We start from the raw sequence: 17,128 nt of genomic DNA, 5'->3' as shown, positions 1-17,128 counted from the left end.
AGCTGAGCAGGACAGAAGGGATGAATGCCGGCTTCAGCACCACAAGCAGGGGACAACGCTTACTGTAGCACTGTCTCTCCTGCACGGTCCATGTGGTCCTCAGGTGGCACACGGGCAGCTGCCGCATGTGTGCCACACTGATGTGCCATGTGAGCACACGGACATGGATAACTCCGGTACCATTTTCTGCGGACCGGAATTATCTGGACGTGTGAAACCGGCCTAACAGAAAATCCCTTTGTTCAGGGAGCATCTCAGTCTTTGCTGAATAAAAAACAACCGCATTTACCCCATTTCATGATCTATGTTGGAATATAATGAATTTACATCCAACAAGATGAAGGAATAGTTATCTTCCCACTCAATACCCCTCAATTCCTTGATTAATTGTGTGGAATCTCAAATATGAAGGAAACGACTTTACTAGATCTTGTAAAAGCAAATCAATATAATGAGAAAGATGACAAGTTAAAGACTCTATTCCTGATATAATTGGTCTGCCAGGTGGTTTTTCAGGGTTCTTATGCAATTTTGGCAAATGATAAAACAACGCCATTGTTGGTGCAGGATTTATTAAAAACCTTTTTTCTGTTTTATTAAGAATGTTCCTTAACATAGGCTTCCTTGAGCATATGGTGATAGTCCCGAACAAAGTATTGTGTAGGATTTTCCTTTAAATCCTTTAATCTCATATCAGACAATATGTTCAAAGCTTCCTCAATATAGTCAAATCTGTTTTGCACAACTACTCCCCCCTTCATCAGCTTGCCTTTTTCCTATATCTGTATTTTGTCTCAAATCCTCCAATGTCACTTTTTCTCTTTTAGAGATATTGTTCTCCTCTTTTATTTTTCCCAATTCCATGCTTTTCGATTTTATGCTTATTATTATTTTCCAATTTCCCAAATTCTTCAGATACTAATAAAAAAAGGTGTCTATATTTGGTCCTCTATGTTGATGAGGATTAAATAGAGATTTTTGGTGTACCTCCGTGTGGATATATTCCCTTTCTTACTTTGTCTCTATCGGAATCAGTATTTTTTGGGGTCCCCAATGTCCCCATTTTTTTCAGTCAACAAGAAATGCCTTTTAAGAGTAAGTTTGCGAGTGTTAGGGTTGGCGGAACGCACCGAATATATATATATATATATATATATATATATATATATATATATATATGAGACAGTAGGTGCGTTCGCAACCCAGGGTCCACCGTGCAGGAGAGAAACCTGCTGCTAGTAACAGGCGGTACTATATGGCGGTATAAGCGACCTCTGTTACTTCACAGATTTACTACGAAAAGAGAATGCCGTGATCACAGCTACCTAATAGAGCCAACAGTGGTCATGCAGTCAGAATAGTACACAGCAACTCCTCTCCGGTGGAGCCGGAATTCTAATGGCTATACACCAGCCCTAAATCCACATACACAAAACTCCTCATCGGAGGTGCCGGTATTCTAGGGGCTTATTTCAGCCAAACCCTGACCACATACAACCATGACCACAATGGTGCTGAGCCCATAACATAGGTTTGATACTAGCTCATGGCCGTGCAGCCATGCAAACCTTTTACAGTTTTAGCACTCAAGGACCTTCCTAGTGGTCAAACAGGAACCGTTTTGGGACCTGCGCATGTGGCCCCCGACCTCCAATGGGAGGTCGTCCCGTGGGCATTCCCAGTATGGGAAAAGTAGTGGACCACAGCGGAGATGGTTTGAGATTCCCCCTGTGCAGAGGCGGGAACTTGACACCTAACAGCGAGTGTACGCATTTAAATGCATTTATTTCTTGAGCAGGGCAGAAGTTTAGTTCCCTATTTAAAATTTCCATTTCTGAAGAGGATAAAATATGGGATGATAAATTAAATATTTTGACCAGAGGCAGATTTGGTTGTTTATTAGTTTCTGGGTTCCTTGTTTTTTTTTTTTTACATATTCTCAGATTTCTATTTGATCCCTTTCCTCTTTTTCCACATGCTCTACTTTTCTTTTTTTGGATCTTGATATTACAGCCAGTGTTAAGTAATTTGTAATGTGATTCTTTTGTATTGGACCTAAAATTTGAGCTGTTTGTGAGGAACTGGTTAGTGATGGTAAAATACAATTATAAATCCTTCATTGATTTTGAAACTTTTATTAACAAATGCATTATGTTTATGAAAAAAATCAATTTTTACAGGACTTCTGCAATTCGCCCTTGTATTATGGATATCAACTTCTGGGACAAATCCTGACTGACTGACAAATATTCTTGCCTAATCAATGCTTGCAGTTTATCACAGTTTCTGTGTTTGATGCACCAGTCTGGGGGCTTCAAAAGAGAAAATAATTTTGCAGGAAGCACAGGGATTGGACTGCAGATGTATTGGCAGTTATTTTCATTGATGAAGCCCCTTTCAGATTGCTTTGGACATCTTGAAAAATGATTGTCTACCATGAGTTTTGTGTTGTGGCAGTGATAAAGCATCATGAGATCATTTTTATCCATGGGAATGGGCTCATTCACAATTTTTGCCTAAGAACATTACCATGACTAAAGAATGGTATCTAACCATCCTCCAAGGGCAACTTCTCCCAATAATCCAAGAGCAATTTGGTGATGAACTCTGCTTTTATCCAGCACGATAGAGCACCATGTCACATTAAATAGCTATAACCAAGTGGCTTGGGGAACAAAACATTGAAATTAATTGCCTAGAAACACCCCACAACTCTCTTACGTCTGTCAGAGGCTGCAGGCTCAAAATGGCTACCTCAGTCAGACTTGGTGCTAGCCACTCCATCTGGTAAAATTCCAGAGAAACCATGATACACTTTAAATTCTATACCGGGATCTGGTTTTACAGCAAGATTCAGTGGATTCCCCCACAAAAGGACTGCTGTCCAGATGCAGGAAAGGTAACCAAGCAGGGTTAAAGCCAAGAAGTCGAGTCAATGACTAAATCATGCAGCAAGCAGGTTGATAAAACTTAATCTATAGTCAAAATCAGGAGGTCGTTGCAGGGAAAAAATCGTAAACAATGAGAATAGTGAAAAAATCAATCCTAGGTCAAAAGTCAGGACTGTCCACTGGAAAATAGCAAGGCAAGTCATACAGATTTAGGTCGGAATATAACTGGCAATGGACAATAGGATTTCAAGATCTTGAATAGTTTGCAGCCCCACCCAAACCACACACCAATTAACTCTATTTCTCCCAGTATTGATGAGACTATAAGTCCCAGAGAACACAAAACTAGAACTGAAGCTCAGCATTAACCACAAAGAAAGCGCAACTCTGCCCGGCGACAGCAGAGTCAGGAACGATAGACACTGATACAGATGTTGCCACAGTCTCAATATCATTGAGAAGCTGTGGTCAACCCACAAAAAGTGGGCTGACAAACAAAAGCACTGTTTAGGCAAGAATATGTTGCCATCAGTCAGGATTTGGACCAAAAGCTGATATTAAGCAGTCAGGACGAATTGCAGAAGTCCTGAAGACTAAGGGTCAACACTGTTGCATAAACTTGATGCACTTGTCTATAAAATTTTGAAAAATTATTATTTTCGAACTTCAGCAACCATAGAAAAATCGGACTAAATGATCCAATAACACTGAAGCAGTAAACTTTGTGAAGATAAATATTTGTGTCAGTCTCAAAAACCTTTTGGCCACTCTGCTGTTGCTCTTTTCCATAACAATTCTTGTATGCAGCAATACCTTATCGCGCAACAAGAATTGGTTATATAACTTCCAAGGAAATTATATGCTTTGAATGCAATTCTTATTAAATGTATTTATTAATAGTAACCACTTAAAGATGAGTTATTCAGTTAAACACAAATGAGTCATCATTTTAAGAGATCTAGAAAACCGTATTGAAAAGTCTTGATTCATTGTCATTATAAATAGCGGTAGTATGTATTTTGGGGGAAACTAATTTCTCTAGTTTAGGATTCTCTTTGAATCCTTAAGGGCATATGCGTTTTTGGAAAGAATGAAAGCATATGAAATAATAATATAAGAACAAATAAACATATTGTGTTATCTGTTTAGAAACCTATTTAAAAACATTTTATTACAGTCTTTTAATTCTTACAAATAAAGTAATTACTTAACCAAGTGAAACAAATTACGAGTAGTATATAGACATTATTTTGAGACTGGAAGTGTGGAATGTATGGACATCACCAAATACTAACCTGCCTGCATTTAATTTACCTTGAATGATCACATACATTTTAACCCCTTCATGATGGGACCAATTTTCGCTATTGTGTTTTTGTTTTTTCTCCCACTTCCTGCGGCCATAACTGTTTAATATTTCTGTACACATAGACATACAAGGGCTTATTTTTTAGTGGGACGAGTTGCACTTTTGAATGACAGCATTATTTTTACCACAAAGTATACTGGAAAATGGGGAAAAAAATTCCAAGTGGGGAGAAATTGTGGGAAAAAAATGCAATTCTGACATTGGTTTTGTGTATTGTTTGTATGGTGAACATTTTGTGGTAAAAATTACCTTGCAAATGCAATATGATTCTCCACATCAGTATATGATTGTGGTGATACCAAACATGTCCAGTTTTTTATTATTTTAGTGGTGAAAAAAAATAAGAAGTTTGAAAAATAGATTTTTTTATGTTACCATTTTCTGAGACTTGAAACATTTTTCATTTTTATGGCTGATATAGCTGTTCTATGATTTATAACGATGAGCGAATGTGTTTAGGTGTTATCTGAGTATCCAAAAAACATGCAGCCCCAGAGAATCGAACATATTATCTGAGCACGCCCAAGATACTTGGATAACAACCAAGCATGCTGGGATAACACGTTATCTGAGCATATTCACTCATCACTAATGGCTTATTTTTTGCAGGACAAGACGTTTCTATTGATACTATTTTGGGATAGATGTGACGCTTTGATCCCTTGTTACAGCAATTTTTGTGCTATTGCAGTGACCAAAAAATGTACTTTTGGCGTTGCTGATTTTTTTTTGTTTACAGAGTTTACCAATAGGGTTAATTTTTGTATTTTGATAGATTGAACTTTTCAGAACTTAAAAATCACAGTCTCCTTTGAAGCCCGGCCACAGGCAGGATTTAAAAGGAGCTCTGCAATGATAAGCATGGAGGTCTTCAACATACCCTCTACTGTCATTGCAACACATGTGTGACCCCTGATCATGTCACAAGAGCCGATGGGCTCATGGAATGACATGCCCTTGTAAGGGGTGTACCGAGACAGTGTAATACTCCACTCCCTTCTTTAGTGTTAATACCCCCTTTGCCTATATTTCTATAAATGTTCATACTTGTCTTGCTATGTAAAATAGTTTTACATAGGGAAAGTGCAGTACCCCTGTAGTCCTCAAGATGGAGTGCTGACAGACTCAAGTTAGTTCATACACTGTACATAGTTTACTATAGAAGGGGCCACTGTGGGATAAGTTAGAAAGCTTCCTGCTTTTAGCTCAGTGTTGCCTGGGAGCTGAAAAGCTCAGGAGGCCTGAGTGCCCTGACAATCCAGATGGGCTTAATGCCCAGGACAACACAGTGGCCATGCAACATTGACAAGAACAAGGCCCAGTCATCTAATATTGGTGGCCAGGACATCATCAGAGGAAGCAGCGGCAACCCTGCTAGCAGTGCAGCTTTAGTGGGAACTGCAGTTGCTAGGGAATACTAAGCAGTATGGGCAGGTTACTCATCATGTGGCAGCTCATTGTGTGGGCTGATGCCCTCAGGACCGGGGCAAAATGGTCGAGGAAGTCACCAAATGGTATAAGTCTGCACAGGGAGGATGCTGAAGAACCGAAAGGTACGGTCCGTGCCAGAAGTGAGCTTAGTGACACAGAGAGAAGGACAGGGACAGAGGAAGAGTTGCATGATGTGAAAACTGATGCTAATGTTGGGACAAATATAGATGTGCTGTGTACAAAGATCAGTAAAGTTGTTTATTTGAAAGTTGATTTGGACTGTGGCTTATTTTGTAAAAAACCAGACCAAAGAAGCCTCCAGAAACGTACAGAGGGCCCTGACGATGCAGGTGATGGAGCCAAAGGTATGCAGAGCTTTGGACAGTGTGTGCATGTGGTGGGAGGTCAGGGCGCACTAACGCAAATGCTCTCAGCCACAACTACTGCCCTGTCTCTCCCTCACACCCCCATGTTAGCGCATGTTCAATCGCACCACCAACGATTGTTAAAGGCAGGTACTGGGTGTAACACACAGTCATTACCTGCTGAGTATGGGGCGGGTCTGCTCTGTACACCCACTTCTGATTTGCACATATGTACAGCAGATATCGTGAAGAGTTTAAAAATGATTTTGTCTTACCCTTCAAAATCACTAAAATGTTTCAGGTACCTGGTGTCCCCATTCTGGCTAATTAGGTGTCCACTGCCTCCTATCAAGTGTGATTCATATCTAGCATCAGAGATGCTGAGTCAGGTTATAGAAAGTGGGATCGGTCTATATCTCTCTGCTCTTGCTGTTTTCTTAACCCCTTTACCCCCAAGGGTGGTTTGCACGTTAATGACCAGGCCAATTTTTACAATTCTGACCACTGTCCCTTTATGAGGTTATAACTCTGGAACTCTTCAACTGATCCTGGTGATTCTGACAATGTTTTCTCCTGACATATTGTACTTCATGATAGTGGTAAAATTTATTTGATATTACCTGCGTTTATTTGTGAAAAAAAATGGAAATTTGGCGAAAATTTAGAACATTTTGCAATTTTCCAAATTTGAATTTTTATGCAATTAAATCACAGAGATATGTCACACAAAATACTTAATAAGTAACATTTCCCACATGTCTACTTTACATCAGCACAATTTTGGAACCAAAATTTTGTTTTGTTAGGGAGTAATAAGGGTTAAAAGTTGACCAGCAATTTCTCATTTTTACAACACCATTTTTTTTAGGGACCACATCTCATTTGAAGTCATTTTGAGGGGTCTATATGATAGAAAATAACCAAGTTTGACACCATTCTAAAAACTGCACCCCTCAAGGTGCTCAAAACCACATTCAAGACATTTATTAACCCTTCAGGTGTTTCACAGGAATTTTTGGAATGTTTAAATAAAAATTAACATTTAACTTTTTTTCACCAAAAATTTATTTCAGCTCCAATTTGTTTTATTTTACCAAGGGTAACAGGATAACATAAACCCCAAAAGTTGTTGTACAATTTGTCCTGAGTATGCTGATACCCCATATTTGGGGGTAAACCACTGTTTGGACGCATGGCAGAGCTCAGAAGTGAAGGAGCGCCATTTGACTCTTCAATGCAAAATTGACTGGAATTGAGATGGGATGCCATGTTGCGTTTGGAGAGCCCCTGATGTGCCTAAACATTGAAACCCCCCCACAAGTGACACCATTTTGGAAAGTATACCCCTACGGATCTTATCTAGATGTGTTTTGAGAACTTTGAACTCCCAAGTGTTTCACTACAGTTAATAACGCAGAGCCGTGAAAATAAAAAATCATTTTTTTCCTACAAAAATGTTTTTTTAGCCCCTCAAATTTTTATTTTCCCAAGGGTAACAAGAGAAATTGGACCCTAGATGTTGTTGTCCAATTTGTCCTGAGTACGCTGATACCCCATATGTGGGGGGAACCACCGTTTAGGCGCATGGCAGAGCTCGGAAGGGAAGGAGTGCCATTTGTAATGCAGACTTAGGTGGAATGGTCTGCAGGCATCACATTGCGTTTGCAGAGCCCATAATGTACCTAAACAGTAGAAACCCCCGACAAGTGACCCCATATTGGAACCTAGACCCTCCAAGGAACTTATCTAGATGTGTTGTGAGAACTTTGAACCCCCAAGTGTTTCACTACAGTTTATAACGCAGAGCCGTGAAAATAAAAAAACTTTTTTGTTCCACAAAAATTATTTTTTAGCCCCCAGTTTTGTATTTTTCCAAGGGTAACAGGAGAAATTGGACCCCAAACGTTGTTGTCCAATGTGTCCTGAGTACGCTGATACCCCATATGTTGAGGTAAACCCCTGTTTGGGCGCACGGGAGAGCTTGGAAGGGAAGGATCACTGTTTTACTTTTTCAATGCAGAATTGGCTGGAATTGATATCGGAAGCCATGTCGTGTTTGGAGAGCCCCTGATGTGCCTAAACATTGAAACCCCCCAATTATAACTGAAACCCTAATCCAAATACATCCCTAACCCTAATCCCAATGGTAACCCTAACCACACCCCTAACCCTGACACACCCCTAACCCTAATCCCAACCCTATTCCCAACCGTAAATGTAATCCAAACCCTAACCCTAACTTTAGCCCCAACCCTAACCCTAACTTTAGCCCCAACCCTTAGTGTAGCCTTAACCCTAGCCCCAACCCTAACCCTAGCCCTAACACTAACCCTAGCCCTAACCCTAACCCTAACCCTAGCCCTAACCCTAACCCTAACCCTAATGGAAAAATTGAAATAAATACATTTTTTAAATTTTTTAATTTTTCCCTAACTAAGGGGGTGATGAAGGGGGGTTTGATTTACTTTTATAGTGGGTTTCTTACCGGATTTTTATGATTGGCAGCCGTCACACACTGAAAGATGCTTTTTATTGCAAAGAATATTTTTTGCATTACCACATTTTGAGAGCTATAATTTTTCCATATTTTGTTACACAGACTCATGTGAGGTCTTGTTTTTTGCGGGACGAGTTGACGTTTTTATTGGTAACATTTTCGGGCATATGACATTTTTTGATCGCTTTTTATTCCGATTTTTGTGAGGCAGAATGACAAAACATCTATTCATGAATTTCTTTTGGGGGAGACGTTTATACCGTTCCGCATTTGGTAAAATGGATAAAGCAGTTTTATTCTTCGCATCAGTACGATTACAGCAATACCTCATTTATATCATTTTTTAATGTTTTGGCGCTTTTATACGATAAAAACTATTTTATAGAGAAAATAATTATTTTTGCATCACTTTATTCTGAGGACTATAACTTTTTTCTTTTTTCTTTGATGATGCTGTATGGCAGCTCATTTTTTGCGGGACAAGATGGCGTTTTCAGCAGTACCATGGTTATTTATATCTGTCTTTTTGATCACGTGTTATTCCACTTTTAGTTTGGGTGTATGATAATAAAGTGTTTTTGCCTCGTTTTTTTTTTTTTTTTACAGTGTTCACTGAAGGGGTTAACTAGTGGGACATTTTTATAGGTCGGGTCGTTATGGACGCAACGATACTAAATATGTGTACTTTTATTGTTTTTTTTATTTAGATAAAGAAATGTATTTATAGGAACAATATATATATATATATATATATATATATATATATATATATATATATATATATTTATTTATTTTTTTGGGGGGGGGAATTTTTTTTTTTTTTTTACATATGGATATATTTTTTACACTATAACATTGCCCCGGGGGGGGGCATCATGTTATAGTGTAAGATCGCTGATCTGACACTTTGCTGTGCACTGTCAGCGACCTGACGTGACGTGCACAGCTCCAGGCTTCCCGGCGCCTGCTCTGAGCAGGCGCTGTGAAGCCACGTCCCTGCAGGACCCGGATGCAGCGGCCATTTTGGATCTGGGCCTGCTGCAGCAAGGAGGAGGTAAGAGACCCTCGGAGCAACATGATCACATCGCGTTGCTTCGGGGGTCTCAGGGAAGCACGCAGGGAGCCCCCTCCCTGCGCGATGCTTCCCTATACCGTCAGAACACTGTGATCATCGTGCCGGATGTCAGGTGCGATAGTCAGCTGACACCCAGCCGCGATCGGCCACGCTCCCCCCGTTAGCGTGGCCGATCTCGTATGATGTACTATCCCGTCGGTGGTCATACGGGCCCACCCCACCTCGACGGGATAGTACGTCTAATGTCAGAAAGGGGTTAAGCTGCACGTAGATGTAACAAGGAGGTAGGCTATCAGTTCTAAGCAGGCAAACCACTGTGAAATGTGAAGTATATCAAAGTTCTTTCCTGAAATCCCTTTAATAAATGATGAGCCATGCTTTGCTTAATGATCCCTTCCTCCCCATCTTCACTCCCTCCCTTTCCATCATTCTGGAATACGTTACTCTTAGTTTCATCTCTTCATAAAACTTTGTTGCAGAACTAGACAGGCTTTTCTAGATTTTTTCTAACAAAGTTTATCCCATGTCTGATATTTGCCACTCTTTGTTAATTTATGGGGTTCTAACTGCTTGGATCAGTCATTAAAGAGTATTTTATTTAATATTCAGGCTTTGCAAAGTGTTTGATCTTTCCTATATACTGCATTACCTTATTCTGTTTCCTTCTACATTTAATCCCATGTTGAAAGTACTGGCTTGTCTGTCTACTTCTTGCTGGCTTAGCAGCTGATTTGATCTTCAGCTCTAGGTAAGATTCAGTCAGAGAGAGAGAGAGAGTTTCTAGACTCTCCTCCATGCTCAGACACTTTCCTCTCAACATTTGTAACATGGCGTTAAAGATAGAAGGAAGCAAAATAAGCTAATGAAATATATTACAAAGATTCATAACTTTACAAAAGCTGATCAATAATTAAATAAAGAAAAGTTTAGTTACTTGTTAACCAGTGTTTCACTTTTGTGCTGGAAGCACCACTATGTAAAAAAATGCTAGTGATGCAACAGGCATCCTAGAGGTGGAATACCCTATTACGTAACCACTTACCGACATATAAAGTACTGGTACATCATTTGCTGGCTCACTGAATTTGTTTCAGTCTCAGGTACTCAGCCTACATCTTTTCCTGTACATGATGGCTGTATTATTCAGTCATCATCTACCTCCAACAGTGATGTCCGGACTCTGCCCATGGCTGGTAACCTGTTAAATGTTGCTGTCACTTTGGGACATTTATAGCATGCGTCCTGAGGGGAGTGCTGTACTAACCATCCATAGGCACGCCTGCAATGCAATCGTGGGATGCCTTTAGATTAACATAACAGCCAGGAGTCTACTGAAGACATCTGTGGCTATCATGATGGTACTCCTGTGAAAGCTAGCCAATGGCTGGAGTTTATAGGAGACAGCAATTTTTGCTATGTACAGTAATACTGCGGTAGAAAAATTATATTGTGGTGCAAAAAAGCAGCTCTCACATAGCCAAATAGATCAACAATTAAAACATGACGGATCTCGAAAAATTGAGACACAAGTGAAAATTTTGCTTTTACAAATTTAGAAAAAAATGTCACCACTTAAATAAAAAACAACTATGCATGTTTGGTATTGTAGTAATTGTACTGCCAGGTCATTCTTACCATATAATAAACACCGTAAAAAATGAGAAAATGAAAATTATAGCAAAATTGCACTTTTTTCATTATTTTGCCGCACTTGAAATTTATTTCCTGTTTTCCAGTACATAGCAATAAAGTTGGTGGTACAATTCAAAAGCTCCTCAAAAAACAAGCCCTCATACGGATATATCCATGGAGAAAAAAGAAGTGGAGGAAAATAAAGCTCAAAAAATGGAAAATCGCTTGCTCAGGAAGGGGTTCAAACAGTTAATACAAAAAAGTTTTCTTTCTTTTCTATGTGGAAAGAACTAGTTTACCTGAAAGCTAGCATTCTTTGATGAGTGATAACAGCATTTTATTTGTTTTGTATACTTTCTCTTATTTTAAAACGCCAATGATTTTTTAGTTTTGACTGCAGATTTTAAGAGAATATAATATTTTTGTTATTAACATGTTTGTTCTTTTTTAGGGAGTTCATTGCAAGAACAAACCAACCCGTAAGTACATTGATTTCATATAGAAAATAACATTTTAACATTTATTTGTAACTGGTATTATCTATTCATGGCAAATCAACTAGATGTACAAAGAGAAATTGAACACATCACGCATACAGTATATGTTGGATTTTTATGTATTTTATAGTGGTTTTTCAAAATATAACTATACATTTTTGTGGCATTTGTTTTCTTTACCATTGAGAAAGTATGCCACTTGTATTACAACACGTAAATCCAGCAGCAGGTTCAATTACCCCTTTTGTGCTGCTAAGTGCAGGTATGACGTGTGTGCTAGTTTTAGAAAGCAATTAAGTTCTCTGAACTAGTCCTTATGTGCTTCTCTTTGCTTCATTAGAATACTGTCTGTTCATTTGTTTGGCCTCATTACCTACACGATAAGAATGCAGGGAACTCCCGAATATGTGTTTTCTCACCACGTCACTCTCTTCACGTCACATAGTTTCCATTGCACTGGAAAAATGTAGCTAGGGTGTCAGAGAGGAAGGAACTGGAATCACCACGTGACAGGTAGTAACGTTTTATTAGCAATAAAACCCATGTAACTTACGTTGTAAAGAATCTACACCTCCCCTAATAAAAATCATTAGGGAAAAAGAGGGTCCGTTCTAAAATAAAATAATAAGTATTTATTTCAAATATTAAAACAGATTTAAAAATTCAAGCAGGACTAACATACAGTGACACATATCAATCAGAAAAACACCATATATAACACTGGTCAACAGCATTTTTGGTGCCAAAGATATTTCATCGAATTTAGGGTATTTTTGGGGTGCTGATTCTGAATATGTCATCAGTTTTGCCAGATTGGCTCAAGTTTTTGAGATTTTTGGTATCTTATTTATAGCACTTGTTGGTAAATGCGACGCATCATCTCATTAATTTCTTTGGATTAGTACTTGAACTGAGCAGTTCTCAATATAGTTTTGTGTTAATTAGTGTTCTAAAAGTTTGTTCATAGCTTGATTTTTGCACTAACTTTATGTTGTTGTCTGTTTTCCAGTGAAAAGCATGAACTCATCAAGAAGAAGTTGTCTTAACGATCCAGACTCATTCTGTTACATTTGTGGTGAATACACACTGCCAAAACATAGAAGAAACATAACAGACTTCGTAAAAAAAAGTGTATTTTGCCTATTTTGGGGTTATGCTTGGGGACCAAGACAAGTTTTGGGCACCACACATAGTGTGCAAAGCATGTATCGAATTATTACGAAAATGGAGCAAAGGACAAAGAAAAAGCTTCAAATTTGGTGTTCCAATGGTGTGGAGAGAGCCAAAAAATCATCATGATGACTGTTATTTATGGTAAACACAGGTACAGGCACATCTTCACAATGAGGGACAGGCCTTCTTGCAGATTCCATGTTACTCCCATTTTCGTTTCTTATGCTTATTGAATCCTTGCACTTGCACTGCACAGAAATAACAGTCATCATGATGATTTTTTGGCTCTCTCCACACCATTGGAACACCAAATTTGAAGCTTTTTCTTTGTCCTTTGCTCCATTTTCGTAATAATTGAATACATGCTTTGCACACTATGTGTGGTGCCCAAAACTTGTCTTGGTCCCCAAGCATAACCCCAAAATAGGCAAAATACACTTTTTTTACGAAGTCTGTTATGTTTCTTCTATGTTTTGGCAGTGTGTATTCACCACAAATGTAACAGAATGAGTCTGGATCGTTAAGACAACTTCTTCTTGATGAGTTCATGCTTTTCACTGGAAAACAGACAACAACATAAAGTTAGTGCAAAAATCAAGCTATGAACAAACTTTTAGAACACTAATTAACACAAAACTATATTGAGAACTGCTCAGTTCAAGTACTAATCCAAAGAAATTAATGAGATGATGCGTCGCATTTACCAACAAGTGCTATAAATAAGATACCAAAAATGTCAAAAACTTGAGCCAATCTGGCAAAACTGATAGCATATTCAGAATCAGCACCCCAAAAATAATCCAAATTCATTAAAATATTTTGGACACCAGAAAAAAATTTTTTTTTTGTTGACCTGTGTAATTAATCCAAGTGGACATCAGCTCATAGGTTTAATGAAATATATCACTCATAGTCCTTTTTAGTGTGTCTAGGTACCGCCCATAAGTACCATATAAAATGCATGTGCAAAGCAGTGATAGGGCTTGGTATGGGTCACTGTATGTTAGTCCTGCTTGAATTTTTAAATCTGTTTTAATATTTGAAATAAATACTTATTATTTTATTTTTGAATGGACCCTCTTTTTCCCCTAATGATTTTTATTAGGGGAGGTGTAGATTCTATATGTTTTGAGGATATATTCCTATACGATAATTGAAGACTGTGCTTATAAACTTACCTTGTAAGTCAAGATTGTTGTAAATCATTCTTTGTATTACGGAACACAATTATCTGTGTCAGAGTAAATCAACCCTAAGCTCTTCCTTCATTTGCATTGTAATAATAGTGGCCAAATGCACCTATGATACTGATACAATGTGCAATCCAAATATCAATATAAAAATATATAGAACCTTTATTAATAATTAAGAAAAATAATAGCTATTAAAAAAGGAACACAAGGACACAGACATGGAGGAGACAACAGGTAAGGACCAAATAAATAGTAAATCCTTAGTTCATAAAACGCATCAACAAAATTCCTAAACACTGGAACAAGTCTATGTGCAATAAAGTAAGAAATCAGAAGTAATAATATAATATATTAAACCAAGTGGTCAGCAAAGAAGTAAAATTCTGATTTAGGAGCTAAGTGTACGTCACAAAAGTACTGTCCGTGGAACTGTTCCTGGTAGCTCTAAAAATGGCTACCACAAACAGGCTTGTCGCTATAGACTTCATTTACCAAATTCCAGGAGTAGCCCCGATCTTCAACCTTAAACATCTCTACAGGAATAAGGACTTTCATAGGGACCTTTGGGCTGTAGCCATGGAGTCAGTTGCTGTTTGGTGGTGCAAGTTGGCAAGAATCATAGTTAGCAGGGTGAGAACCAGTAGGGCAGGGGGTGAAAATCATTGAGAAGGTGTGTAATCATTAAACAAGCCATAATTAGAACCAGGAACATCCGCTAAGACACAGTAGCTGAGATGCACATAACAACAGAGCTATGCAGGCTATAACTAGCAGTGGGAGCTGATTCTTAAATAGCGAGTAGCTCCACCTGGGGATGACAGTAGGAAGAAAGACAATCCCAAAGTTTCCAGAGTGGCCAGAGCCACAGGTCCCAGCAGCGAAACTTGACTACCTAATAGTTACCCTGCATTGGTCAATGATTGAAGCAGGAATAGAGCGGACTTGCACTGGTATAGATGTGATAATTAGGGTTGAGCGAATAGCTTCGGCTCCCTCCTTATCCGAATAGCTATAGCGCTTTTGGAATAGCTGCATCAAGAACCCGGATACCTGGAGTGCTCCAGATAATCAGCTGTTTGGTGCCTCAGCTGCATGTGTCGTGTTTGTGTGAAAGTCAGTACACATGCACGGAGAGCCTGTCAAAATGACATGGTTTAATATGTTTATTGAAGAGGCACTAGAATGGCTTCCCCAGGGCCTTGATCTTCTATTGAACATATATGTGATAAATTGGAACCCAGGTTACCAGTCCATTATTCATGTCCAACATCAGGCCCAATATTGTCGTCAGGCATTCAGAAACTATTTGGAATACAGTCTATTTTTTAATTTTCACTATTTTACATTTTAAACAAATCACATCATTCAAACACATCATATTACTTTAATTTCTCTTTATTTACAGATGATATGTTGAACTTATTTTGTCGGACAGCTCCTCAATCATTAACAACTAATATTCTGGAAAATATGAAAATATCTACAGTTATGCAATGTCCACAGTCTGGTCGATGTTCTCTTCATTTAAATATAATTGGAACGGTAAATCTTGATGGTATGAACTCCATGTAATGTTTGGCAATAATTAGTAATCGATCATATTCATTAGATTGAAGGGGCCCTGTTAGACAACTTAAGAATTGGTCCCATGTGCAGTATAAAATAAAAATATTGTATAATTACGTCCTGGACAGATGCCATTCCACTGATCACTGGATTATATCCCCAGAGCATAAAAATGTCACATGACTGCAGCAGTCAATCGGTGCCCTCTGATGGGCTAAAGTCTTCATTATTCCATTAAATGGAATAGTAAAGGCTGCAGCTGATCAGCATCCAGCGATTGACGGCAGTGGTATTATTATCATTATCAAGTATCACTATTATTATTATACATTTTCATAGCAAAAAACAAGGCACACAGGTACATAAGGAGGGAGGACCCTGCCTGCGAGGGCTCACAGTCTGCAGGGGATGGGTGAGGATACACTAGGAGAGGGTAGAGCAGGTTGTGCGGCGGTTCAGTAGGTTGAGGATCACTGCAGGCTGTAGGCTTGTAGGAAGAGGTGAGTCTTCAGGTTCTTTTTGAGGGTGTCTATGGTAGGCAAGAGTCTGATGTGTTGTGGTAGAGAGATCAAGAGTATGGGGGAAGCACGGGAGAAGTCTTGGATGTGGATGTGGGAAGAAGAGATAAGAGGGGAGTAGAGAAGAAGGTCTTGAGAGGATCGAAGGTTGCGTGTAGGTAGGTACCGGGAGACCATGTTACAGATGTATGGAGGAGACAGGTTGTGGATGGATTTGTATGTCATTGTGAGGGTTTTGAACTGTAGTCTCTGGGCGGTAGGAAGCAAGTGAAGGACTTGGCATAGGGTAGAGGCTGAGGAATAGCAGGGAGACAAGTAGATTAGTCGGGCAGCAGAGTGTAGGATCGATTGGAGTGGTGTCAGAGTGCTAGAGGGGAGTCCAGAGAGTAGGAGGTTGCAGTAGTCAAGGCGGGAGATGATAAGGGCATGCACTAGTGTTTTTGTGGTGTCGCGGTCAAGGAATGCGTGGATCCGGGTAATATTTTTGAGTTTGAGATGGCAGGAGGAGGCAAGGGCTTAGATATGTGGCTTGAAGGAGAGGGCGGAGTCAAGGATCACCCCAAGGCACCGGGCATGTGGGACTGGGGAAAGTGAGCAGTCATTGACATTGATGATAGGTCTGGTGGAGGGGTAGAGTGAGATGGGGAAAGATGATGAATTCTGTTTTGTCCATGTTCAATTGTAGAAAGCGAGCAGAAAAGAAGGCTGAAATAGCAGACAGACCTTGTGGGATTTTGGTAAGTAAGGAGGTGAGGTCAGGGCCGGATAGGTAGATCTGCGTGTCATCGGTGTAGAGATGATACTGCATACCATGGGATTCTATGAGCTATCCAAGGCCGAAGGTGTAAATGGAGAAGAGTAGGGGTCCCAGAACAGAGCCTTGAGGAACACCAACTGACAAGGGGTGAAGTGAGGAAGTGT

General features: G+C 39.3%; 1 protein-coding gene across 5 annotated transcripts in view; it reads left to right on the top strand.

Moving 5' to 3' along the window:
• IL17REL (interleukin 17 receptor E like) overlaps positions 1 to 17,128 on the top strand; it is a 290,191-nt gene that overhangs the window by 96,238 nt on the left and 176,825 nt on the right. For all 5 annotated transcript variants that reach the window (XM_077264875.1, XM_077264877.1, XM_077264876.1 and 2 more), the window contains exons 2-3: positions 11,712 to 11,739; positions 15,529 to 15,678. In XM_077264875.1, the coding sequence (XP_077120990.1) occupies positions 11,712 to 11,739; positions 15,529 to 15,678 (178 nt within the window). The remainder of the gene's footprint in view (positions 1 to 11,711; positions 11,740 to 15,528; positions 15,679 to 17,128) is intronic.

Source organism: Ranitomeya variabilis, chromosome 5 (genome assembly GCF_051348905.1).
Source record: "Ranitomeya variabilis isolate aRanVar5 chromosome 5, aRanVar5.hap1, whole genome shotgun sequence".
Taxonomy (NCBI): domain Eukaryota; kingdom Metazoa; phylum Chordata; class Amphibia; order Anura; family Dendrobatidae; genus Ranitomeya; species Ranitomeya variabilis.
Note: the sequence above shows the minus strand (reverse complement) of the source record. Positions and strands in the feature narration are given on the sequence as shown.